The 22,311-nt window shown below is 37.2% G+C and overlaps 1 protein-coding gene across 3 annotated transcripts in view; it reads left to right on the top strand.

Annotated features, from left to right (window-relative positions):
• The window catches only part of LARP4B (La ribonucleoprotein 4B), a 54,234-nt gene extending 33,316 nt beyond the window's left edge, over positions 1–20,918 (top strand). For all 3 annotated transcript variants that reach the window (XM_015887820.3, XM_007426754.3, XM_088149940.1), the window contains 13 exons: positions 1,209–1,290; positions 2,262–2,398; positions 5,001–5,104; positions 5,393–5,503; positions 6,356–6,409; positions 6,492–6,701; positions 7,602–7,708; positions 8,270–8,521; positions 13,146–13,191; positions 14,597–14,761; positions 15,519–15,643; positions 16,000–16,111; positions 17,042–20,918. In XM_015887820.3, coding sequence (XP_015743306.1) covers positions 1,209–1,290; positions 2,262–2,398; positions 5,001–5,104; positions 5,393–5,503; positions 6,356–6,409; positions 6,492–6,701; positions 7,602–7,708; positions 8,270–8,521; positions 13,146–13,191; positions 14,597–14,761; positions 15,519–15,643; positions 16,000–16,111; positions 17,042–17,323 — 1,787 coding nt within the window. In that variant the 3' untranslated portion in view covers positions 17,324–20,918. The remainder of the gene's footprint in view (positions 1–1,208; positions 1,291–2,261; positions 2,399–5,000; positions 5,105–5,392; positions 5,504–6,355; positions 6,410–6,491; positions 6,702–7,601; positions 7,709–8,269; positions 8,522–13,145; positions 13,192–14,596; positions 14,762–15,518; positions 15,644–15,999; positions 16,112–17,041) is intronic.
• Positions 20,919–22,311: the final 1,393 nt, after the last annotated feature.

The raw sequence follows: 22,311 nt of genomic DNA, 5'->3' as shown, positions 1-22,311 counted from the left end.
GGTAGCACATTAGGCCCTCCCTAAGTAGTAATGGTGAGACAAGTTTTCCCACAATGTTTTAGGCTTTCAACCAATGTGGTAGCTATTCCATTCTCATTAAACATGTTTAATTGCACTTTGAAACTTTTCCTGATCTTGTACATTTTTTTTTTAAGTCAGCTGTCTCAGACTGCAACTCAGTGTGAACTTTCCTCAGTTACATATTTAGGATCGCACTGCAAGAATCTCAGGTGCTATAATACTGACAGTATTCCTTTAAATTCCAGGCCCCCATGAAACAGTTTTCAAAATAATTTCTGAAATTTTGTAATCCAAAGGGTTTCATTTGTGGCTCCCTAAAGGTCTTTTGTTTTACTGAGTCCAAGTTTCTTAATGAAGCATAGTAGGGTTTCTACTCCTTGTGGCCTGTAGCCGATATTTTCAATACGTGATGGTAATGATTTCAGTTGTTATAGTGTTCAATAAAATGCACAACATTAGCCATATTGTGTTAAAAGAGTAATGTTTTCCTTAACCACCAGAAGTAGTTAAAGCAAACAATGTTTTTTCAATCATGTCAAACAGTCCTATGTGCAAATGTCAGATGCTGTTGCTACAATAATGTTATATATACTGTGTATAAAAGTCATTTTAAAAAAAGCAACAGCTGAGTATTTGAGGCCCTTGATTGTTTTCAGATACATAATGCCAAACTTAATTCAAAAATTTACTTATCTTTTATGTCCAAATGATTTCTTACAACTCCTTCAGATAGAAAGAAACTATGAGTAGATTGTGTATTGACTTAAATATATTTTTATGGCTTGACTGTTCAATATAGGTAATTCCTCTTTTATCTAGTATTTCTGAAAAGATGGGGTAATCCATGATTCCCCTAAGTGTAACTTAACACCATTGACATATTTGCTGATTCCACCTGGTTAGGATCAGGTGTCTTGGCTTATCTCAAAAACCCGAGCCAGTTTAGATCTGGTTAATGCTTGGATAGGAGATTTCCAGGAGAGTCTGAAACTGTAGACTAAAGTAGAAAGTTTAAGAAGAAAAGAAGAAGAAAACAAATGGTGAACCATTTCTATATTGATCCAAAAAATCTGCATGGATTTGACCATGTCGTGTGAGTACCGTATGCCCTAATATCTAGGCACATCAATTACTACTTTTATTTAAAGCATTTATTTTTGTCTTTATTTTCTTGTTTTCCATTCTAGGAAGTAAAGAAGAGCTTCAGCCAGAAGGTCAAGAAGATTTGCGAGAAGTGCTTAAGAAAACACTGGAGTTCTGCTTATCAAGGTAAGCATATAATGGATATTATCCAGTTGAGCCTCCTGTTATTACTATTAAGAGGATAGATTAAATGTTAATTGGTGTGGAGTAGGTAATTACGAATGCCAAAACCAATATTTTAGTCTTTGGACTGCATAGAAATTCATGATTGGGCAGGGATATATATGTTAATTTTATACCTTGAAAATCTGTAGAGGGTTGGGGAGGAATGAAAATACAATAGCCAAGATTTTATTTTCCTTAATTAAATGTTTAATTTTCTTGTCTCAATTTCCCCAACTGAAACACAAAAGAAGGCAGTTTTACAAGCTGCCAGTTGCTTGCTAGGGATTCCATAGGTTCTCTGTTACAGGAAGGTTTGTTATTTCAGTGTTTTAGAAGAACTAATTGTTGAGAACAGATGCAAGTCAATTGTATGTTTGCATCTGCAGTAAAAAGGAATGTTTCAGTGCTGGTACCTTTTTTTGCTTATCATTAAATGGAAGCTGTCAGACACTTGGAATTCTTATATTATAATATAGCAATAATTTTCAAATATTCCCCATGTAACCTGGTTACTGTTTACTCATTTAATATAAAGTTGTAGCTTTAAACAAAATTGGGTAAAGCAAATGTAACCCACCAGACACCTTCATGGTTGGCCAGAAGTTTGGTATATCACATAATTGTTTCTTCTGTCTGCCCGGATATTGCTTTTTAAAAGCATCTGAAAAATGGGCTGCTTTCTGCTTACGGTGTCAAACTGTGCAAGAAAAGCAGGAGTTTACAATCTAAGAGGTGAGAAAACCAAGGTTGGTTGTAATTTTTTAATCTTGTTGCTAGAAACAAAGGCATTTTAAAGTATATACATGATTGTTTCTTAATATTTAGGAATCATCTTTTTGAGAGTTATACTATGAAGGCCAATGCAGCACTCTTGTATGAATTACTTGGAGAGTTAATTTCGTAGTAATGTTTTTTTCTCGTTTCTTCAACAGAGAGAATCTTGCCAGTGACATGTACCTTATATCTCAGATGGACAGTGATCAGTATGTGCCAATAATGACGGTAGCTAATCTTGATCACGTCAAGAAGCTGAGCACTGATATGGATTTGATTGTTGAAGTGCTGCGATGTAAGTAATGACAAACCATGTATTGTTTTTGCAGCTTTATTTAGAATTAAGCCTTACTTGGGATGGGCAGGGTTGAAGCTCTTTTTTTTCCCTTGAAAAGCAATGTATCTTAAAATGATAATGCCATTTTTACAGACTACTACGTTCTTTTATCTTAAACGGGATAAATAGCAGAATTAAGTCTCTATATATATTCAACAGCCTGAGTCAGGCTTAAGGAATGTGCATGTGCTTACTGGTTCCTTCTTGTGAACTATGTAGTTTGCAAACAGCTATTCTGAATAGTGGCAGTTTTCCTGAATACAGTGTGCATCCATTGCCTTTCCTTGTGGTTATATGCACTCTCAGGAAAATATATGCTGGGGTTAGAGAGCCTTTAAGGAGTTGACAATAGGATAAAATGACTTTCTTGCACCCCGCCAACACCTCTTAACATCAAACACATTTTTCTGAGACTGCATGACATTGGTGCAAGCCCAGGAAAAGGCAGAGCTTCTTTAAGGAGGTCTCCTTGGCCCCATCCAAAGCCCCTTTTCCACATCAGATTAGAACAGCCATGCATCACTGTTTAAAATTTAGACTTGGTAGAGAGAGCAGTTAAGATAATTTCAACCTTAGGCATTGGGTGTCTTTGATGGCAGGGCTGAACCTATAGGATGAAAAGTCAAAGATATCCATCTTCCTCCCCGCAGAAGTCCTCTGGGTGTTACACACCCTTACCCTGCCTTGGTGTAGCTGTTAGGTGGTGGCAGAAGTAACTACCAAGCTTCCAGAGGGATATCTTTACCCCATGTCCTCTCACTTAACCCAAGGGTGTCAGAGAGACTGGAGCCCCCAGTCTGGGAGTCAACAGATAAAACATTCAGTGGCAAAAGAAATAAAAATTGCATGCTGCTCAAATCACAACAATATCTTAAAGGAATCTTCTATAAAATGTTACAAAGGAGAATTTACGTTTGAGGCAGATCTCAGGAAATTGTGAATAACATAAGAGACTCTGCTGCACAGAAATCTCAGAATGCATTAAACATAGAATATCAGAGCTTGCTTAGTATAAAATATATATCAGAACCAATAAAGATCTGACTTGCCCACAGGAAATAACCTTAGCTCACTGCTAAGTAGACATTTACCTGTGTCTACCCAAGTAACAGTCCTTTTGAATCAAGTGGTTTCCCCCCCCTCTGATTCAGCTTTACCTATGCTTGCTTTTTGATTTTCTGGAAATTCCAAATTTAAATTGGAGCTGAAGGAGGGTAGTTTCTGATTTCTCCATTCTGGCACACTTTATTCTTTTTATAAGAGATCAGACTGTGGAGTCCTTGGGGTTCTCTGAGCTTGGTTGTTTTCTCACAAACATTTCGTTACCCAGCTAGGTAACATCTTCAGTGTTAGAATGGAATGGGGTTTGCTCTCTGTTTATATACTGTGGCATGCCCTGCCAGTGTTGGTGGGGGTTGGGTTTTGTTTTGTTTTATTTTTTCCCTCTGGTAGTTCCTTGGTTAGGGTATTGTTTACTGCTTGATTGTATGTCTGGTGGTAATCTTGGTGTTAATCTCTGCTTATCTGGGTAATGATCGCTGGTGAGGAGATGTTCTGGTCTTTTGTTTTCCTTTCTATTGTCTCTTTTGAATAGTGTGTAGATGTTGTTTATCTCTATGTGCCTGTTAATGGCTACCTTGTCTGAATACCAAGCTTCCAAGAATTCCCTCTCATTTTTGGATTTAGCTTGGTCTAAGATGCTGACAGTTTCCCAGTTGAAACTATGGTTAAGTTTGTCCATGTGTTGTGAGATTAAGGAGTTTTCATCATGTCTTCTGACTGCTAGTTGGTGTTCATGGATGCGCTTTGCAAGCCTTCTGCCTGTCTGTCCTACATAGTGGTTGTTACAGTCCTTACACTCTATGTTGTAGATGGCTCCTGTTTTTTCTTCCTGGGCTACTGGGTCTTTTGGTTTGCTTAAGATATTTTGGAGGGCTTTAGTTGGTCTGTGTGCTATGGAGATGCCATGGTTGTAATAGTCTGTTGATTGTTTCTGAGAGGTTTCTGATGTATGGCAGTGTTATCCTTTTCATAGCTTGTGTTGGTTGTGTTGTAGGTTGAGTGGTCAGGCACTTTTTGATAAAGTTGCATGGATATCCATTTTGTTGGAAGGTGTTGTATAGGTGGTCTGTTTCCTTTTTCTGCTGTTCTGGGTTGCTGCAATGCATTTGTGCTTGTTTGAATAATGTTCTTACACAGCTTCTCTTGTGGGAGGTTGGGTTGTTACTTTGGTAATGGAGCACTTGATTAATGTGAAATCAGACTGTAGTTTACAGGAGAACAAAGATTCTTCCTTCTGGAAAAGGAGGGGTAGGGGGCAATCTGCTATGTACTCCTCAGTCATGTTTCAATCAGATTGAATATGGACTGAGCCTCTGAATGTGTCTGGGAAGGGTTATAGCAGAGGGAATCATATCTTTTTTCCAATCCTAAAAAACCTCCTATTCTACAATAAACAACTGACTTAATGCTCCTGTAGGTTAATAGTGTTAAAAGTAGTAAATAACAAAACAGAACACTACTTGTTGATGCCTAAACAACAACGTTTGTCTTCCTTCAGCATTGCCTTTAGTCCAAGTGGATGAGAAAGGTGAAAAAGTCAGGCCAAACCAAAATCGCTGCATTGTAATTTTACGTGAAGTACCCGAATCTACTCCAATTGAAGTAAGTTCAAATTATTTCACCAACAAAGCCTTTAGAGATGCATTTTTTAAATTTACAAAAATAGTAAAATACTAATAAGAGAGAGGATACCTGGAGCATCAGCTTTACCATTTCATGGCCTGTCTTGAAATTGAGCAGAACTATATTAGTTCTTGGATAAATTGTATTACGGCTTGACTTGGGGCTGAATCAGTCTTTGGCTGTAGTTGTCAATGAACCCTTCTTCCCTCCATCCCTGGCTGGCTGTCATTCCATCCATCTATTTTTTTATTTTTTTATTTATATAAGGAGGTTGAAGCACTCTTCAAGGGCGAGAACCTGCCTAAGTTCATCAACTGTGAGTTTGCCTATAATGACAACTGGTTTATTACATTTGAGTCTGAAGCAGATGCACAACAGGTAAGCTTCCTTTTTTGTGTGTGGGTTTGTATGTCAAACGTGCATATGTTCTGTAAGTTACCTGTTTCAGAGATTGTATATTTCAAGTTAATCGTGGCTCAGGTTTTATGATGAGAACACAATGAAAGAAGACCTCAGCTACTAAGTGACGATAAGGGATCATTCTGCAAAGTTTGGAACAAAACGCCAACTCTGTTATTGCAAACAAGGCTTCCGTAATTAAATATGCTAATTATTTTCCATAATTAGTTTCGTAGTCAGAAGAACAAATAATTAAATAAACAAATGGCCACAGGCAGTGTTGCCCTATAATAGGGTGGGACTGGAATTTCTCCAGTTTGGAAGGTATTCCTAATAATAATAGGTAAGTTAAGTCCATTGGAAACATAACAAAGTTTATTTTTTTCCCTATCTTATTAGTGTGATCTTGGTAGATTCTGGAAGCCAGATGAAAAGTCTTGACCTGCTACAAGACATTAGTTGTACAACTTGGATTGTACCACTAATTCCACTAAAATTAGTTATATAACCTGTTCCTGTTGTCTTTGGTAATCTAAAATCCTATTCTATGATGGTCAAGTTTGCCTGGATTTCTCTCAAGACATCCTTGCCCCATAACAGCAGAAATTACCCATGCTTTCTCTAGCTGATTCTTTTTCACAATATGCAGCTATTGCCAGATCAAAGTGAACATATAAAAATTGATAGGTTTTCCAAACGTGGAGGCTATAATGCATTAGTTGTAAGCCTGAATTACATGTGGCCCTCTTTTTTCAAGTAGAAAAGTATTAATGCTTTTGTTCCCACTAATTTGATTGCTCTGTTTCAAATAAGTATATGTTCCTCTTAAAGGCTTACAGATACCTTAGAGAAGAAGTGAAAACTTTCCAAGGAAAACCAATTAAGGTAACCATGTTATTTTGGCATTTGAAATGATAGTTGCGATTATTCTGAACATCATCTAAGAGTATAATCTTATCATTTATAGGCAAGAATAAAAGCAAAAGCAATAGCTATAAATACATTTTTGCCAAAGAATGGATACAGACCTCTGGACATGAATATCTACACACAACAGCGTTATACAACATCATTTTACTTACCTCCAGTATACAGTCCCCAACAGCAATTTCCACTGTATGGCTTAATTGCACCACAGACTTGGTCTACAACACACAGCTATCTTGATCCATCACTGGTAAGCACTGGGGAACCATCTGTTTGTTTGTTTGATGTTTATGCTGCTGCAGAGGATTTGGGGGAACTGTCCAGGGAGAGGAAGCTTAGAGGACTGTGTTTTACAACCATTTTATGTATTATTCCTCTGCACCAAAAACTCCCTATGTATTAATACTTAGGTGTAGAGGAGTATGCTAAAATTTTCTGCTATGGTAATCATCAAGATACAGGGAACTTTTAATGGGGAAAATAGAAATCCCTCTACACTTGAAACCTGATGGTACAGTCTTGAATTCTGTAGTATATTGCTTAACTCTTTACAAAGTATAGTTTTTAGACCTCTGTTTTCTCCTTTCAAATTGAAATCAGGGCATCTAGCTTATGTTAGAGTTAAATCTACAATACTAGACCTAATACTATGACTCAAATTCGGAACATTCTGTTTAAGTAGGATCTGGGATACAAAATCAAACAGATTTACATTCCAGACAGCTTGCTGTAATATAACTTGCTTCCTATTCTTGAATAGAAATAAAATTAAGACCTTATATTTTTAAACTGCCAATGTAAATCAGATTGATTGTTGCCTTGTCCTTGATGTGTACTGATTTTGTAAATCCATCATACCTCTGCTAAACGAAACTTCGTAGTAGGGTATAAAATTGCATACTGAGATCTTTTGTCCTGTCCCTCTCTCTTGTGCTTACTTTCTACATGTAAATTTTTGTTCAGAATAGCCAAAGTTTTAGAAATATAAATGCATGTAACAAGAATATTAATACGCAAAAGTGTGATGCTCCAGTCAGAAAAGCATGATGAGGAAAGGTAGGGTGGACAAATGAGACCATTGTGCTTTTTCAGAACTTTATGGATATATTGAAAGTTTCAAATCTACATCTGAAATATTTCTGTTCCATAGGTCACACCATTTCCAAATACTGGATTTATCAATGGATTTACATCTCCTTCTTTCAAGCCCACTGCTTCTCCACTGACTTCCCTCAGGCAGTATACTCCAAGAAACAGGCAAGTTCTGTTAATACATTTTTATCTACCTGGACAATATGCCTGGAGCAAATAAACCCACATATCTCTCAGGGATTTTAGACATTATTCCATCATAAAATGTCACCATTCTTATGATCTTAAGGCAATGGTCTCTTAAAAAGGCATACACAAGAAGACAGGTAAAATGGAGTAGGAAAAATAAATATTTGTGTAGAAGAGAAAGAATCAAAGCAAATTTGGAGATTATCTGCAAAGGTAATCCATTTTTTATAGTAAGTTCTGAGTTCCATTACAAAATAACGGTTGAGCCATAGCCTTTGTCTTCTCTGTGCAGGGAGGTACGCTTCTAGAACAAGTTCTGGATTGCAGCCACTCACCCCATTCTAAAGATGCCTCTGGGGTCTGTGTTGGGCCCAGAGGCATTCTTGGAAATACAGACTGTGGCTGAGAGTAGTGCAGAACAGTGTGATCAGTTGAACCTAGAACCCAGTATAAGTTGTGCACGTTTATGCGATTCTGAACATCCCCTGAAGATGTCATATGACAGCTCTCAAAGGTTTTTGTTTTTCTCTCTCCCAGAAATCCCAGCAAATCACATCTACGGCATACAATTCCTACTGCAGACAGAGGGACTGGATTGTTAGAGAGCCCTACAATATTCAATCTTTCTGCTGACCGATTAATCAATGGTGTCAGGAGCCCACAAACAAGGCAGCCAGGACAAAACAGAACACGGATGCAAAGTACTACAAGCTACACAAAGCGAGAAGTAGGGAGCGGGCGAGTAGAATCCACAGCTTCAGACTCATCCCCGAGCTTAGGCAGAGGAAGGTGGGTATTGAAATTTAGGGTTAAGTGCTGGCCACTGAGGGTGGTTGTGTTGTGTGTTTTCATGTTAGAGATTTCAGAAAGAAGAATTCTGTGGAAGCAAGACAAGGGAAAACTTCTCCACTAAAAAGAGAAAGATCTAAACACTAAGCAGATTCTCATGTTACATTAAGCCATGATGTTCTTTTAGTTTTCTTCAGTATGTGAACCAACCTTTCTTTATGGTTTCAGTGCCCAGCTAAGACATCTTCTTTCAATCATTTTTAAATATTTATTTGTTTGAGTTTATTTATTTATTTATTTGAGTTTTTATGTCCTGTATAATTCCGTAATCTCACCCAAGAATGTCAGTTGTTGTGATCAATTATTGTGGCTTATTCAAATCATGGTTTAGCTTAACATAAGAATCCATTCCCTATTAAGTAGTTGTCCTAAACACAATGTATGATTTTTAAAATACAGTTAACTATACAGTTGAGTTTTGAGATAGATGCCACTGCGATAAGAGGACTGGAAGTTGGCGATGGCTGGCTTTAATATGGCATATTAAATTTAATTTAATATCTCCATATTAAAGACCCCAGCTTTAATGCTATGTTTCTAACAAAAGTTTTGCTGCTACTGATTTAAACCATTCAAATTTTATTTGCTTTGATCTCCTCTTGCAAATGCTTTCCCTTCAGTCAACTATATAAGAAATGTTTTTGCAAATAAGCTTTTTTAATTTCATCTAAATGGTTAGGTTGTTGGGCTCTTGCCTAGTCCCACTGAAATGATCTGAAACTCAAGTGGTAAAGTCATGTCATTTAACTGTGTAGATGATGCTTGCTTAAAATGAATCTAGTTACAGGAGGAAAAGCCCACTCAAAATAAATGAACAAAATGGCAACATTCTGATTTTTTAAGAACACGGCTTTATTATATGTGGGCCACTATGAGGCTGGGTTCACACATCATGCTTAACAATGGATTTATTTAATCATGGCATGTTGAAAAAGCCTGGTTAATAAAGAGCATGGAGTGAATTCAGTCATTATGGTTTCCAACTGATTGTATTAGTTTATAATGTGAATATCTAGACTGCTTCTCTAGATGAGGATTTAAGATCCAGTAGAAATGAAGAACTCAAGGCCCCCAAATTATTTTTTATAGGTTTTATGGCAAGATTTTCAGAAATTGTTTACCATTGCCTTCTTCCTTGGGACTGGGAGAGAGGGGCTGGCCGAAAGTCACCCAGCTGGCTTTGTGCCTAAGGCAGGGCTGAAACTCATGGTCTCTCAGTTTCTAACCTGGTGGCTTAAACCTTTACACCAAACTAGCTCTCCCAAAGTACCTCAATAGTCTGTTAATCCTTTTAATTTCTAAGCCTTTCTCTGCCTTGGTACTACAGATGCATAAGAATAAGGTTTTGAGGAAGCCAGATTCTTTGCCGATCCAAACATTTTGATTAATTTATAGAATTACAACCCCACACACACTGCTGAGTTGTCACTGGTGCCTAAACCTTTGTTGATAGCTTTTAATACTAAACTTGTGATAGATTTCAGCTGTTGTAAAGTTACTGCCTTAACTACCTACAGAGCATGTACAGTGTTATTTCTAATCTTTATTGTTGCCATTGCAGAATGTAGCCTCCCAAAGCAAGTCATTCTTGTTAAATAATGCAGTTGGAAAGTAGTATGAGTTAGACTGACCGCTTTTGAAGAAACTACTGTATAGCAATAAAAGGAGTTTTTTACAAACAGTTTGACAGATACTGGATCAGGATTCTGGATGTCAGACATACCCGTTGCCAATAATGTATTCAGTGCAAGAATATGTTCTGCTGAACACTATTAACAAGTGAATATGTCTTTTTGTCTGCCACTAAGGCTCTATAGACTCATAATTCATTTTTCTTAGAAAATACGTAAAAGAGGTTTTAAGGCAATGATTATAAATCAAGACGAGCATTCGTGTTTCTTCTGTAAAACTACTGAAAAAATAAAAACACATTCAGCATACTCAAGGACATAGGAAGCCAAATTCTGACATGAATAAAGAGACTCTACATATATTGAGCAAAAATGGACCCATATTTGGCTTTCTGTAATCTGACTGAGTAGAGTTAAAACATAACAGTATATGGAAAGTAGTGGTGCAGAGGTCACATTGATGTGATGGTGAACCGTAGCACGATAATATTTAGATTATAACTTTTGATCATTTATAAAAAAAAGCTGATTGCCACTATATTGAATTATTTATCAAAGTGCATCTAATTGACACAGCTTAGAAAATAAGTGGTAATGGAATCACTTCCAAAAACATTGACATTTTTTTTAGAAAGTGGAAAAACAAATTCTTTAATGAGCATCAAAAGTTGGGGTTTTTAATATTTAAAATAAAACAAAGCAGATCTAGACTTACAAAGTTCTAGCTTCAGTGGAAGTTATAAAACTTCTGGATTCAGGTTGTTGGACATTTCTGATACTCCAGAATGCTAGCTGGAGTGCTGCAAATAAATGGAAAGCATGATAAGTTTGAAAATTGATAACGGAGTTCTGGAGGAGCAATGGTGGACTATGATGCTAAGAATCAGCTATGCAGGAATGGAACCAATGGCCGCAGCAAAAAGAAGAGCCAGTGAATGGAATAGCTCCTCGGAATCCCTCTCCAGATCAAGGAGAGGACTAGGGTCACCCACAGGTTTGCCCCACACAGAAGCTCGCCCACAAAGAGACCGCAGAATAGCGATCTCCAGAGGGTTTGAGAGCTCTGGGAGCCAGGGAAGAACCATCTTACCTAAGTCGTAGCTTGGTACCTTCAAACGGACACTGGATTTGCCCACTTCCTCTCTTAACTACCTTAGGAAATTGCTTGTTATTGATCTTTTTGATGTTAAGAATCTTCTGAAGGGCAAGTTTCATTACACTTGGAGAGCTTCCTTCTATTCTGGATGAAAGAAGTTTCATGTAAATTTTAGGATTAAAAAGAATGTTGATTTTGGAAAGTTAAGGGTCCAGATGGACTTGAAAGAATATTTCCTGTGGGTTGTTTAAAATTTTATAAAAGTATATATGAACACTTTGAGTTTAACTGTATGAAGTCCTCCTGTGGGAAAGTTTTTCAGATTGGAAAATAAACATATGATAAGAGGGGACTTTGAAGGCTGACTAGAGGGAACCAGAGAGAATTAAGGATTACAATTAAAGAAGAGACCTATTAATACAATGGAGCAATATTATCAGACTATGAAATATATTAAGGCTGTCTGGGAACAATGTACCCAGAAATTACTTTCAAGATTGTCTGCCACTATAAAAATGGATCTAACAGAGACTACAGAAGAGGAACAGATTTTATTGGACGAAATAGGATACTGAGGCTGAGTTGAATGTGGATTTGAAAACGGATTTTTTAAAAATGACATTATAAGAGTGATATGGAAAAAGATGATCTGGATTTGAAAACGGATTTAAAAATGACAGATTATAAGAGTGATATGGAAAAGGATGCCACAATGGATTTTCAGATGAAACTGACATGTTTTAATAATTAAACGGGACAAACAAATAACTCAGAAGAGTGACTTGGATAGCCTTCTTATCTTGGATTTACAAAAGGGATGTGTTAAACTACTGAAGCTGTTCCTGAGAGGAGACAAAGAGAAAAATGATAAGAAATCAACTTGTGGGATATTACTTGATGGGATTAAAGACCAAGCTTTTTAAAAATAAAGGGAAGGACTATAAAGTGAATTTATTTGATCAGGGTTTACAATATATATGTTGTGGTTTCTGGTAGCTATTAATAGAATTTCTTCTTGACCAGGACTGAATGATGAGGCTTGAAGATTTGTTTATAAATGGGGAGAGATTTCTTTTGCTTTATTCCTCAGAGAAAGTGATAAGTTGGTATACAAAATGGGTTTATTTGATTAAGGTTAAAATATATATATTATTATTTCTGGTAGCTCTTAGTGTATTTTTGCTGAGTTTTTACAATTTGTTCATTGATAAGTGATGAGACATGGGAAGAAGATATCTTTTTTTTTATTACTGAAATAGTAGAGAAGGCATTAAGTTATTGAAGTTTATACTTGTCTGGAGGGAGCGGGGATGTCAGGTTCAGCCCAAAGAACTCCATGAGACAGTACAGGTCTAGTTCGATAGCTTTTATTAGCTTCCAACCACAGACAGAATACTGCCAGACTGAATCTAAACTCCCCAAGTCAGCAAGCAAAAGCCCACGAATTCCTTAGGGTGGTGCCAGTCTCATCTTCTTAACCTTCCCACGCTCCTGCTGGGGGCTAAGGAAATGCTTATCTCCCTGAGCATGGCCTTCATTGAAGCATTCCATCACAGGGGAGTCTTCTTTTATATTTCTCCTTTCTACATCACTTCAGAATTTTTCTCCTAACAACCTGAGAGGTATGTTACATTAGGCTGAATGATAGTGATTTGCCCAAGATCACAGTTCACATACCTGGGAAAAGTATCTTGATCCTGCTTCTTTGATCTAAGTGAAAGTTCTGACAGCTACACCACAAAGGCTTTCTCAGTGTAACAATACAGTCACATTTAAAATGATGCCTAGGACAAGAATTAATATTAATTACTAATAATTATTACTTCTGTCCTTCCAGAAAAAACTCTTATGGCTATCGAAAAAAAAGAGATGACAAGTTCACGGTGAGTATGTGGTGCCTAGATGTTCACTTGAGCCTGGAAGATTCTTGACTAATACAGTAGCACAGCCTCAACGTGGAATGATTTGACATGATGTTATACAGTGACTAAGCAATAAAAGCATCTATTCTAAATAACCCCAAATTGTCATGAGACAAAGGGTGGTGCTGACTCAAATTTGCATTAGATTCTCAAGTTGTTAAAGCAATTTTACAACAATAAGTCATCCTTCTTCTTCTTGGTCCAATTCTATTTGAATTCCTTTTCTGTCTAGAAACTAACCTGTCCTACCAAATATAGGAGAAAATTCTCCCATGACAAAATAACTGATTCTCATTTTAGGTCTCCATGCTTCTCCCCCCACCCACACTTCTAGGTTTCTTAACTGACTGTGTTCTTATTTCTTTCCCTGCCCACTATCATTTCCACCTTTTTTTCTTTATCCTTTTAAGTGGCATAGTGTCTTGTTTTAAGACTTGAATCACCCTTTTGATTCTTCCCACAGAACAGATATATGCTTGCATTTAATGTACTTGTTTCATATTTTGATCATATTGGTAAAGACAAGAAACATTTTAATGGTACTTAATGCTTGGAAATTACCCCATTTAACATTACAGTGGATATCATTTTCAGCTTCCTATAGAAAGCCGACTAGAAGTCATGATTAAAGGAAGCTAAGTCCTATGTGGCTGCTTTCATGCATAAAACTCTCAAGTTATGCTTATAAAATCTTGCACCAGCTCCTTAAAGTAGGTGCTGAAAAAAATTCTATTCACCTTGGCTTCTTGAAATGAGATGATGGTAATGGGGCTTTCTTTGTTGCATTACCTGCCCTCTGAGACAGCATCCCCTGGAGATTCACTCCCCTCCCACCTTTCCTCCTTCAAGACAGCCTTAAAAATGTGGCTCTTCCCTTAGGCCTTGGATAGGTTGTTAGGTTGCCTGGCAGGCCTGTCCAGGTTGGAGGTGATATGGAGGACTGTTTTCTTCATGGTTTCCTCAGGGTGATTGTGCTTCTTTATATCATGCTAGTTCTTCTGTTCTTAATTTTTATGAAGCCACTCAGAATCATTTTTTTAGTTGGGCAACCTAGAAATTGGATGGATGCATGCATGGATTGTGATATTAGTCCACTACTCATAGTCAATGTTGATAATACATTGTATTGCATTCTAAATTGTAAATGATGTATTTACATCTATACCACCTACAGAGGCATAGCCTGTTGGCAGGAAAGAAATGTTTTTGATAAATAGAAAGTCAGCTGATGTACCTCTTTCATGACTACTTGTGCATGAGGTACACATTTGTGTTCCTTTAGATTTTGGTCATTTTCCAAAAGTTTGAACCCTTTTCCTTTGGGACTGATGTTGTCTTGCTTTCTTACCCTATACTTCTCTTGCAGAGAGGACAAACACAGTCTCCACCCCCTCCAAAGCCACCATCTCCAAGTTTTGAGCTGGGGTTGTCCAGTTTTCCTCCCTTGCCTGGAGCTGCTGGCAATCTAAAGACTGAAGACTTGTTTGAAAACCGGTTGTCAAACGTGATTGTCGGGACATCAAAAGAAAAAGTAAAAATCCACAGATGTTGGGCAAGGGTGCATTTGGGGATACATGCTTGTTCACTCCAAGAATCTTCCTTAATTCCTTAATGATACTTGTCACTGCTCTGAAAATAGAAGCTCAGGAACACCCATCTATAAAGTATTACTTTCTCCAGCAAGCTAATAGTCTTTTTGTATAGTGCTTTGTACTTGATATGTTTGTACTTGCCAATTTGTTTGGCTAGAAGCCTGCTTGGTGTGAATGTTTAAGTATCTTTTAAGTCCTACTCCTGAGGTCAGATTTTCCCCAGAATGGTATGTAATGGGGTACATAGTCTTCAGCCTGGAAAAAAAGGTCACACCTCAAACACTAGGTGGAAATGCTTTCTGTTACAAGGGTTGTCAACCCCCCCAGATACTGAACTGTGTAGCATCAAATGTTAACTCCACCATTTCTTTCTTGTGCTGGACAGTTTCTGAAACAGGCATGTATTTGGACAAGATCAAAGCAGTGTATTATATTTGGCATTAGGAGGTCACTTCTTGACTTTCCTGCAGATTGACATTATTTTAAAAGCTATTGCTGCACCATGCTTAGTTTCTGAGATGGTCTGGCTGAATCTCTCTTTAAGATTTTGGTAATCCACAGTAGGGCTTGGGCAGGGGCTGCTGGTATCTTTCTTCCAACTCTGCCTCTAATGGCATTATATTCGATAATATTATAAACATAATGCATTGTTGAACTGAAATGTAGTTTAAATGACTTGAATTTTGTTTTCTTCAGAACATCAGTGTGGGTGTAAGTACAAACGCTGTACCATCCGGAATTCCTCGTGAGCCTCCTTTGCCAGTTTCTTCTACTCTTCCAGGGACATTCGAAAGATCTCCTTCCCCATCCCAATCTCCCGAGTAAGGACCTCATAATACAAGGCTTTAAACACATTGTTTTGAATCAACATTTTGCATTTTCCATCATCAGAAGGCTAGATGTCATCCTGTTCAAAAGCTCTTGAACCATTTCATAAATAACACTGCTTATGTAATACCAGCAACCTAGAATTTTTTTCTGAATTGTGCAGAAGCAAATGTACTGACTTATAGCTTGATTGTCTGTTGAGAGAAGTATCAGTACGTCTCCAAGGTAAATAGTTTCTTACAATAAATATAGATATATTTTCCTGCCTTTCGCATATGGATGTCAAAGTACAGAAGATAGAATTTAGGTATTTTCATTATAATCACATGTTCCTTTCTATTACTTACAGTGACCCCAAAGTTATGGACAAACAGCAGAGAGAAACTCAAAATATTGAAAGACTTTCTTCCGTTCTTACTACTGCTTGTAAATCAGTACAAGTCAATGGGGCTGTTGTAGCAGTAAGTGTATTTTGATTTTTATAAGAAGTTGGTGAGAACCTTTGGGTTTTTAGCTTTTCATTTTCATTTTTTTAGAAGAGAGATTTATTGCCACAAAAACACATCAGACTAAGCCATCATGGGATCTATTTTGTTTTGACTTAGTGTATTATGCGAACCTAGCTCTTCTGATAGGTTTGGAAGAAGCCATCGTGCTTTTCAAAGATCTCGCTAGCCTCTGAATTCCAGTTGTTGTACGGGGGGCAGGGTTATGTGCATGACATGTAACCCATCTTTTTGTCCTCAAGAGGCTGCTGTAAGGCAAAGTCTTAAAATCATAATATGTTGAATCAAAAAGTTACAAGTACATACCAGCAGCAAAATAGTTAGAATGGCATATTGGCAATAAATCCATTGTGTCAAAAACAGATACATTAATATCTATCTTCAAAAGTTATTACATGCTGAGAATCAAGAATTAAATCATAATGTGCATTGTTTGGTTATACCATTGTTTGTTGTGCAGTCCAGCCATTTTGATTTGAAAGCCCTGGATTATGATTCAGCCAGTTGGGATTTATTTACCAACCATGACCCAGTGCTGTGGTTCATGCCCCCTGATCGTGACTGTGTTTCAGCCCTTACATTATTTTCCCAAATAGTTCCTACAGGCCGAAACTGCAGTGCGATTTTTATCAGTCTGAGAATGTTATGCTCTGACGCCCAACAGTGCTTCAAAAATTCCAGTGCACAATTGAATGTCTTACTCTATTCATCTTTATATTTCAATTCTTCAGAACAACAAAAATTCTTAAGGAGTAACTCTTCATGTTGGAGAATTACAAACCTAAGCATGCCCTTCATCTTATTTTGTGCACAACTAATACTCCTGGTCGTGATGAGACTGCTTAGTGTTGTTCAATATTATTTTTTGTGTTTTTAATAACGCAGGAACTGCGGAAACCTAGTTATGCAGAAATCTGCCAGAGGACCACTAAGGACCCACCTCCATTAATGTCCCCAAAAGAACAGAAGCCAAACACTGTTGGTTGTGGGAAAGAGGAAAGGAAGCCCACAGAAACACTAGAAAGAAGCAAAGAATCGCCTCCTGTGAAGTCTAATCCAGGGCAGCCCAAAGACCAGCGGAGACCATCAGGACGCAGGTCGCCTCCTCCAGCCGCTGGGAAACGTCTAACTAAAGAACAGAGCACCCCTCCCAAGTCTCCTCAGTGAAACTAGCACTTAGGATGAATTTCAAGAAGATTTCACTATGAAGTTACCCCATGTTGCCACTCAGAGTACAAAGGAGTTGCTGGTTAGAAGCTTGCAGGGGGTATGAAGTATATGAAATGCTTGCTAGGTTTTTTTCGTTGTTGTTATTATTATTGTTTGTTTCTTTTTGTTTCTTTGTAAAATAGATTGTTTCTCCTCTTTTCTTGCATCCCCACCGTCAAATTCCCTTTGAGCAAACAGTCAACTCTGTCAGGGTTTAATTAATCTAAACTTTACGTTAGGTTGGTGCTGAATTTAAGATGATGCCTAAAATCTTTTTTTTTTTCCTTAGATGGAAGATGCGTTTATCTGAAATCCATTTTTTATTAAGCCTCCGTGTGGCTGCGTGAATACAAGCTCGCTCTAATGCGTTTTTCCTAACTTACTTAGGCAGAACTGTGCTGCTGTAGTTTTTAAATAACTGGTCTGTAAGTATGAATCTTCAAAAAAAAATCCTGAAGACTAATAATAGCAGCTAATACATAGGGTGTAAAGCAGAACAGATATTTTATAAAACAGACAAGTTTAACTTTACTTTTTCTTTTTAAATTCCAGCTGCTGTAGCACATCAGCAAACAGGCTATACTTTTTTAAGTTTAAAAAATAAAACTGATTCTAATATTTTAAATTCCAACCATTTTTGTTCTTGGCCAAAGGAGAACTTCATAAAGATCACCTGTGAGTGTTCTCTAAACTATTTGTGTTGATAGACTGCAAGCAAGTAACCAGTTTCTTGATCCAAACTAAAATGATTCCTTGAATTTCAAGAAAAGGAAAAAAAAAAGCACATTATGAATTAAATAGATAAATAAATATGCCCTTGTGCATGGCAGATGCAAGCTAATGGCTGTTTTTCACAAGATAGCACAATAGCACTCTTGTGACAAAAATTTCATTTTTCTTTTCTTCCCTCAACTGAGGAAGCTAATTTTGAACCCTTTTCTGGTTAAACCCCCATGCTCTGTATAGGTTTTTAAAACTGTGCTCCAAATGCTCTTTGAAAGAGTTCATATCTTAATCAGCCTGAGTGCTGACACCTTTCTGTAACTACCAACATTGGCATATGGATTTAATTTTTTTTTAGTCCATGAATTGATGGTGTTTTTGTATGTGTGTGCATGTATGCGGAAGGAAGAGATTGCCCTGTGTCCTGCCTGGGGTGAGATTTGTCACACTTACTTACTTTAGAAGTGACATGTTTTCTGAAGGACAAGGCTGCACTTAAATTAACAAGTTTCTAATAAAGTTGCTGATAAATTATTTTTGTTTTAAATACCTAAAGTTTTTCCTTTGAGTGTTTAAGCAGCAGATGGTTCAGATCAAAAAGTGTTCCTGCTGAGTATAGTTGATTCCACATACACACACGCGCGCATACACACCGAAAGATTTATTTAAACAACTGATTTTTTTTTAAAAAAAGAATTATTTCCATCCAATATTTAAAGACTTGAATTTTATTTAAACTTGAAAATGACTTTGCCTTAACTTTTGTATAAGACAGCTTAGAATTATTGAAGTCTGACCCTTTTAAGGGTTAGCACGGGGTGGCATATACAGAATTACTCAGTTACAGTATGTATGTATTGTCACTGGTCTTACTGGGTAAACATACTCTAGTACAGGTTGTAGCGGCAGTTTTTGTAATATACCTTAAAAGATCTTAAGCAGTTGATCTTTTTCAAAATGTTGAAAAATCTGTAAATGGAAATAGTCAATACTGTATTAAAATGTGCACTTGGAAGTGTGTGCTTTTGCTTGTACAGGTGTAAATAATCAGAACATATAAAAAGGTACCATTAAAAAACTGATAAAAATTATTGATATATTATAAATGTTGCTGTTGAGCTGGATGTAGATAAACTAAGTGTTGTGGTTTGAATATTACTTTAATTTGTTTTTCCCTTGTTTCTTTTACTTTACTCTGATGTGCTGAGCTGAGTCTGCCTCTTCACTGCAAAGGGGAATGGAAGGAAATCTGTCTTTAAAAGTCCTGACATTTTAAACACTTTCTGGAAGTTTGCATTTCATTCATGTAGAACACGGGTGTGCAGTGTAAATTTCAATTCTTATGAGCTGAAATTATTACTATTTTTTTGAATTTGGAAAAAAACAACATTGCCACCAAAAGCTACCACCCCAAGTACACTCAACCACTCTTAGGCCAAAATGTTAGTCAAGCTGGATTTAAATTTCCACATAGCTACTTAAAAGGCAAACCAATAAAAATTCTAGGGCAGTTGGTCTCCTAACATAAGTTGCTGCTATTTTAATTATCCCTTATCAAAAGAAAAACAAACAAACCAGCTTGCTCCTTGCACTGCGGACTTTAAAATGGCAAGTTGAGTCTTGTTTGTTATTTCCTGACAAGACACACAAGGAGAGAGTCGAAATCACCTTACTTACCATGGGTGGGTTTTAGCATTGATCCTTTCCCCAGGTGAGCAGTGAAAGGGGCAGCGAGATGGGAGGTATGATTGAGGCCAGCTATGAGATGTCTTTGTTTGCCTGCTGAGAGCATGAATAAAACAGCTGCAGACAGAGGGGGAAGTGGCCACGACACACATAGAGCTAATCATCGGAGCTAGCTGATACAATAATTTTTGCAGGTCAGTAGGTAGGCTGTATTGTTTTAATGCATTTGCTGCTGCTCTTTATACTAGGCTAATACACTGTAATTCTCACTCAAATAACAGTCTGTGACAAGAGTTTGAAACTTTACTGTGATGGCTTTTTTTTAAATTTAAAAAAAAAGTGTCATGCCAAATAACTTCTCCAGTAATTTTTAATATTTTCACATTCAAACAGTTCAGGACTATTTAACAACACAGGCTATTTATATTTAGCTGTTCAGATCTGGCATTTTTTGAAAAGTCTCCTATATGATTGAGTTGCAGGTTAAAACAGGGAGAACCAGTTGGAAATTGTGGGCAGGAAGGGGTAGGACTACTTTGGTGCTCCTCGTATAGAATTATATGGGTTCTTCTGAGTCTGTTTATTCAAGGGATGGAGTCAAATAAGAATTTTGTTTCTGTGTATTTAACATGTACAGTATTTTTGCATTAGGGTGTCCTATCTACCACCACTATCCCTGCTCCAATTTTGCATCTAGTCAGAGAAACCAATAAACTGTCAAGCTCACTCTTTATTTTTGTTCCTAATTTTTGCTGCCTCTCCTCTGGAATCTCAACCTGTTTTCAGAGAGGTGTCATTCCTTGGATGCAGTGCATTGTCACAGCCACTGACTGGCCAAGGGTCCCCACTCATCTCTGTATCCCTTTCAACATGCTGCAGTTCTTAGGGGTTACGGGCCCGAATCAGACTGTGAGCAGCAGACAATCAAAGGTTGCTGCAAACTGATAGCTGCCAAGTCATTAAAGAAAGGTGTAATAGGGAGGCCATTTTTTTTCCTGAAGGTGGGTTTTTTGTTCTTCCGTTTAAGACTGGAATCAAGCTTACATGTAAACTATTTGATAATTTAAGTTTCCTTTTGTGTCATAAAATGTACAACTGTCTAAAAATGTAGGTTATGAAAAATAAAAGATTTAGCACTGTTGAATTTCTCTTTTTTTAAATTAAACTTCTTACAACAGTTTTTTTTTTTTTACTTCTTTTGTCTTTGCACTCACTTATATCTAGACTTGTTGCAACAAAGACCAATGCCAGAAGCTCCTTTGCTCCCTTTTTTGGACTTAGTGGAGCCAAAGTGCCCTGAGACTGGTCAAACATACCCATTTATGCAAGCAGTTTGCTCTTTGGTAATATTGGCCTCCATGTGACCATTTTTTCCAACATAAGTCTATTTGACTTCTTCCTGGCTCTCTCTGTCTATAGTTTGTTTGTTTGTAAACTACCTTGTGCATGAATTGAAGTAATATGTGTCTTGACTGTGCCATTTTTCCAGTGATTGATCCACAGCAACTGTTATTTGCGTTCATTGCAGTCTTTAATGGATAACATCCCATCTATTAGGGGTGTGGCATTAGACTTAGTTCACTGGTTGCATATACAGTAGAAGCTTTTGAAAGCCAATTTTGAAAAAGCCGAAAATGGTCTACCTTAAATTAATTGAGTGTTGCCATATGACACCCCAAAGCTATTTCCCAGATTTGTTTTTAAGGACCTCTTGCTATGGATTCAATTTTCTAGTCAGCTCCCCTGTATATGGGCATTGTGGGAATATGATATGTATGCTAGAATGATGTCTGTTCTCAAAGCCAGCGTTACCAAATTGTAAATTACGTTGTTTCCCTGAATGGTTTTTGGTCCCCAAGGCAATTTCAGACATTTGCTACTCAAGACAAGGGAAGTGGCTATGTTCAGAGAATCAAAATTGCAAGTTTTAGTGTAAAATAAAGACACTCGTGCCTTTGCATAGGTGCAGATTTAGGCATGAGTAGTCCTATTGAAATCAATTATACTTACATGTGACTAGCCCCACGGATTTTGATTGGTCTCTTTCTCGTACAAGAATAACAGGGAGTATGAGTTGGTACAGTATGTTACGGGCAGTCACTTAATTGCAAATGTTGGCCAGTGTTAACTTTTTCAGATGGGAAACACTCCAAAACCAGATGAGAGAACAAAAGAAAAAAATTCAAAACTGCTGCTTGGCACTTAACAATATGTATAGGTTAAAGTTTTTAGAAAACTCCTGTCAGGAATTATTCTGTGAAGCTGGAAGTCCAAGTGGGGAAAAAATCTTATTAAAACAGAGTATGCATGCTGACTATATGTTACAGATATTTTTATTGATGCCTTTGAACAGCTCAGAAATGAGCCTGCTCAGAACTGTTATACCACCTTCTAACTTTCATCATGAAGGTGTATTTTGATTAGCTGCCTAATACTATCAGAACAAACGGTATTAAATCTTTGTTAGGTAGGTCATTGTTCCTTTCAAATATCAGTGATGAAATCAGCTTGTTATGAAATGTGACTGCTCTGGACAA

The sequence above is a fragment of the Python bivittatus genome, unplaced genomic scaffold, assembly GCF_059951505.1.
Source record: "Python bivittatus isolate LINGU-HERP-01145 unplaced genomic scaffold, Pbiv_v1 ctg000610_np1212, whole genome shotgun sequence".
In the NCBI taxonomy this organism is placed as follows: domain Eukaryota; kingdom Metazoa; phylum Chordata; class Lepidosauria; order Squamata; family Pythonidae; genus Python; species Python bivittatus.
This window is presented reverse-complemented; position numbering and strand designations above follow the sequence as displayed.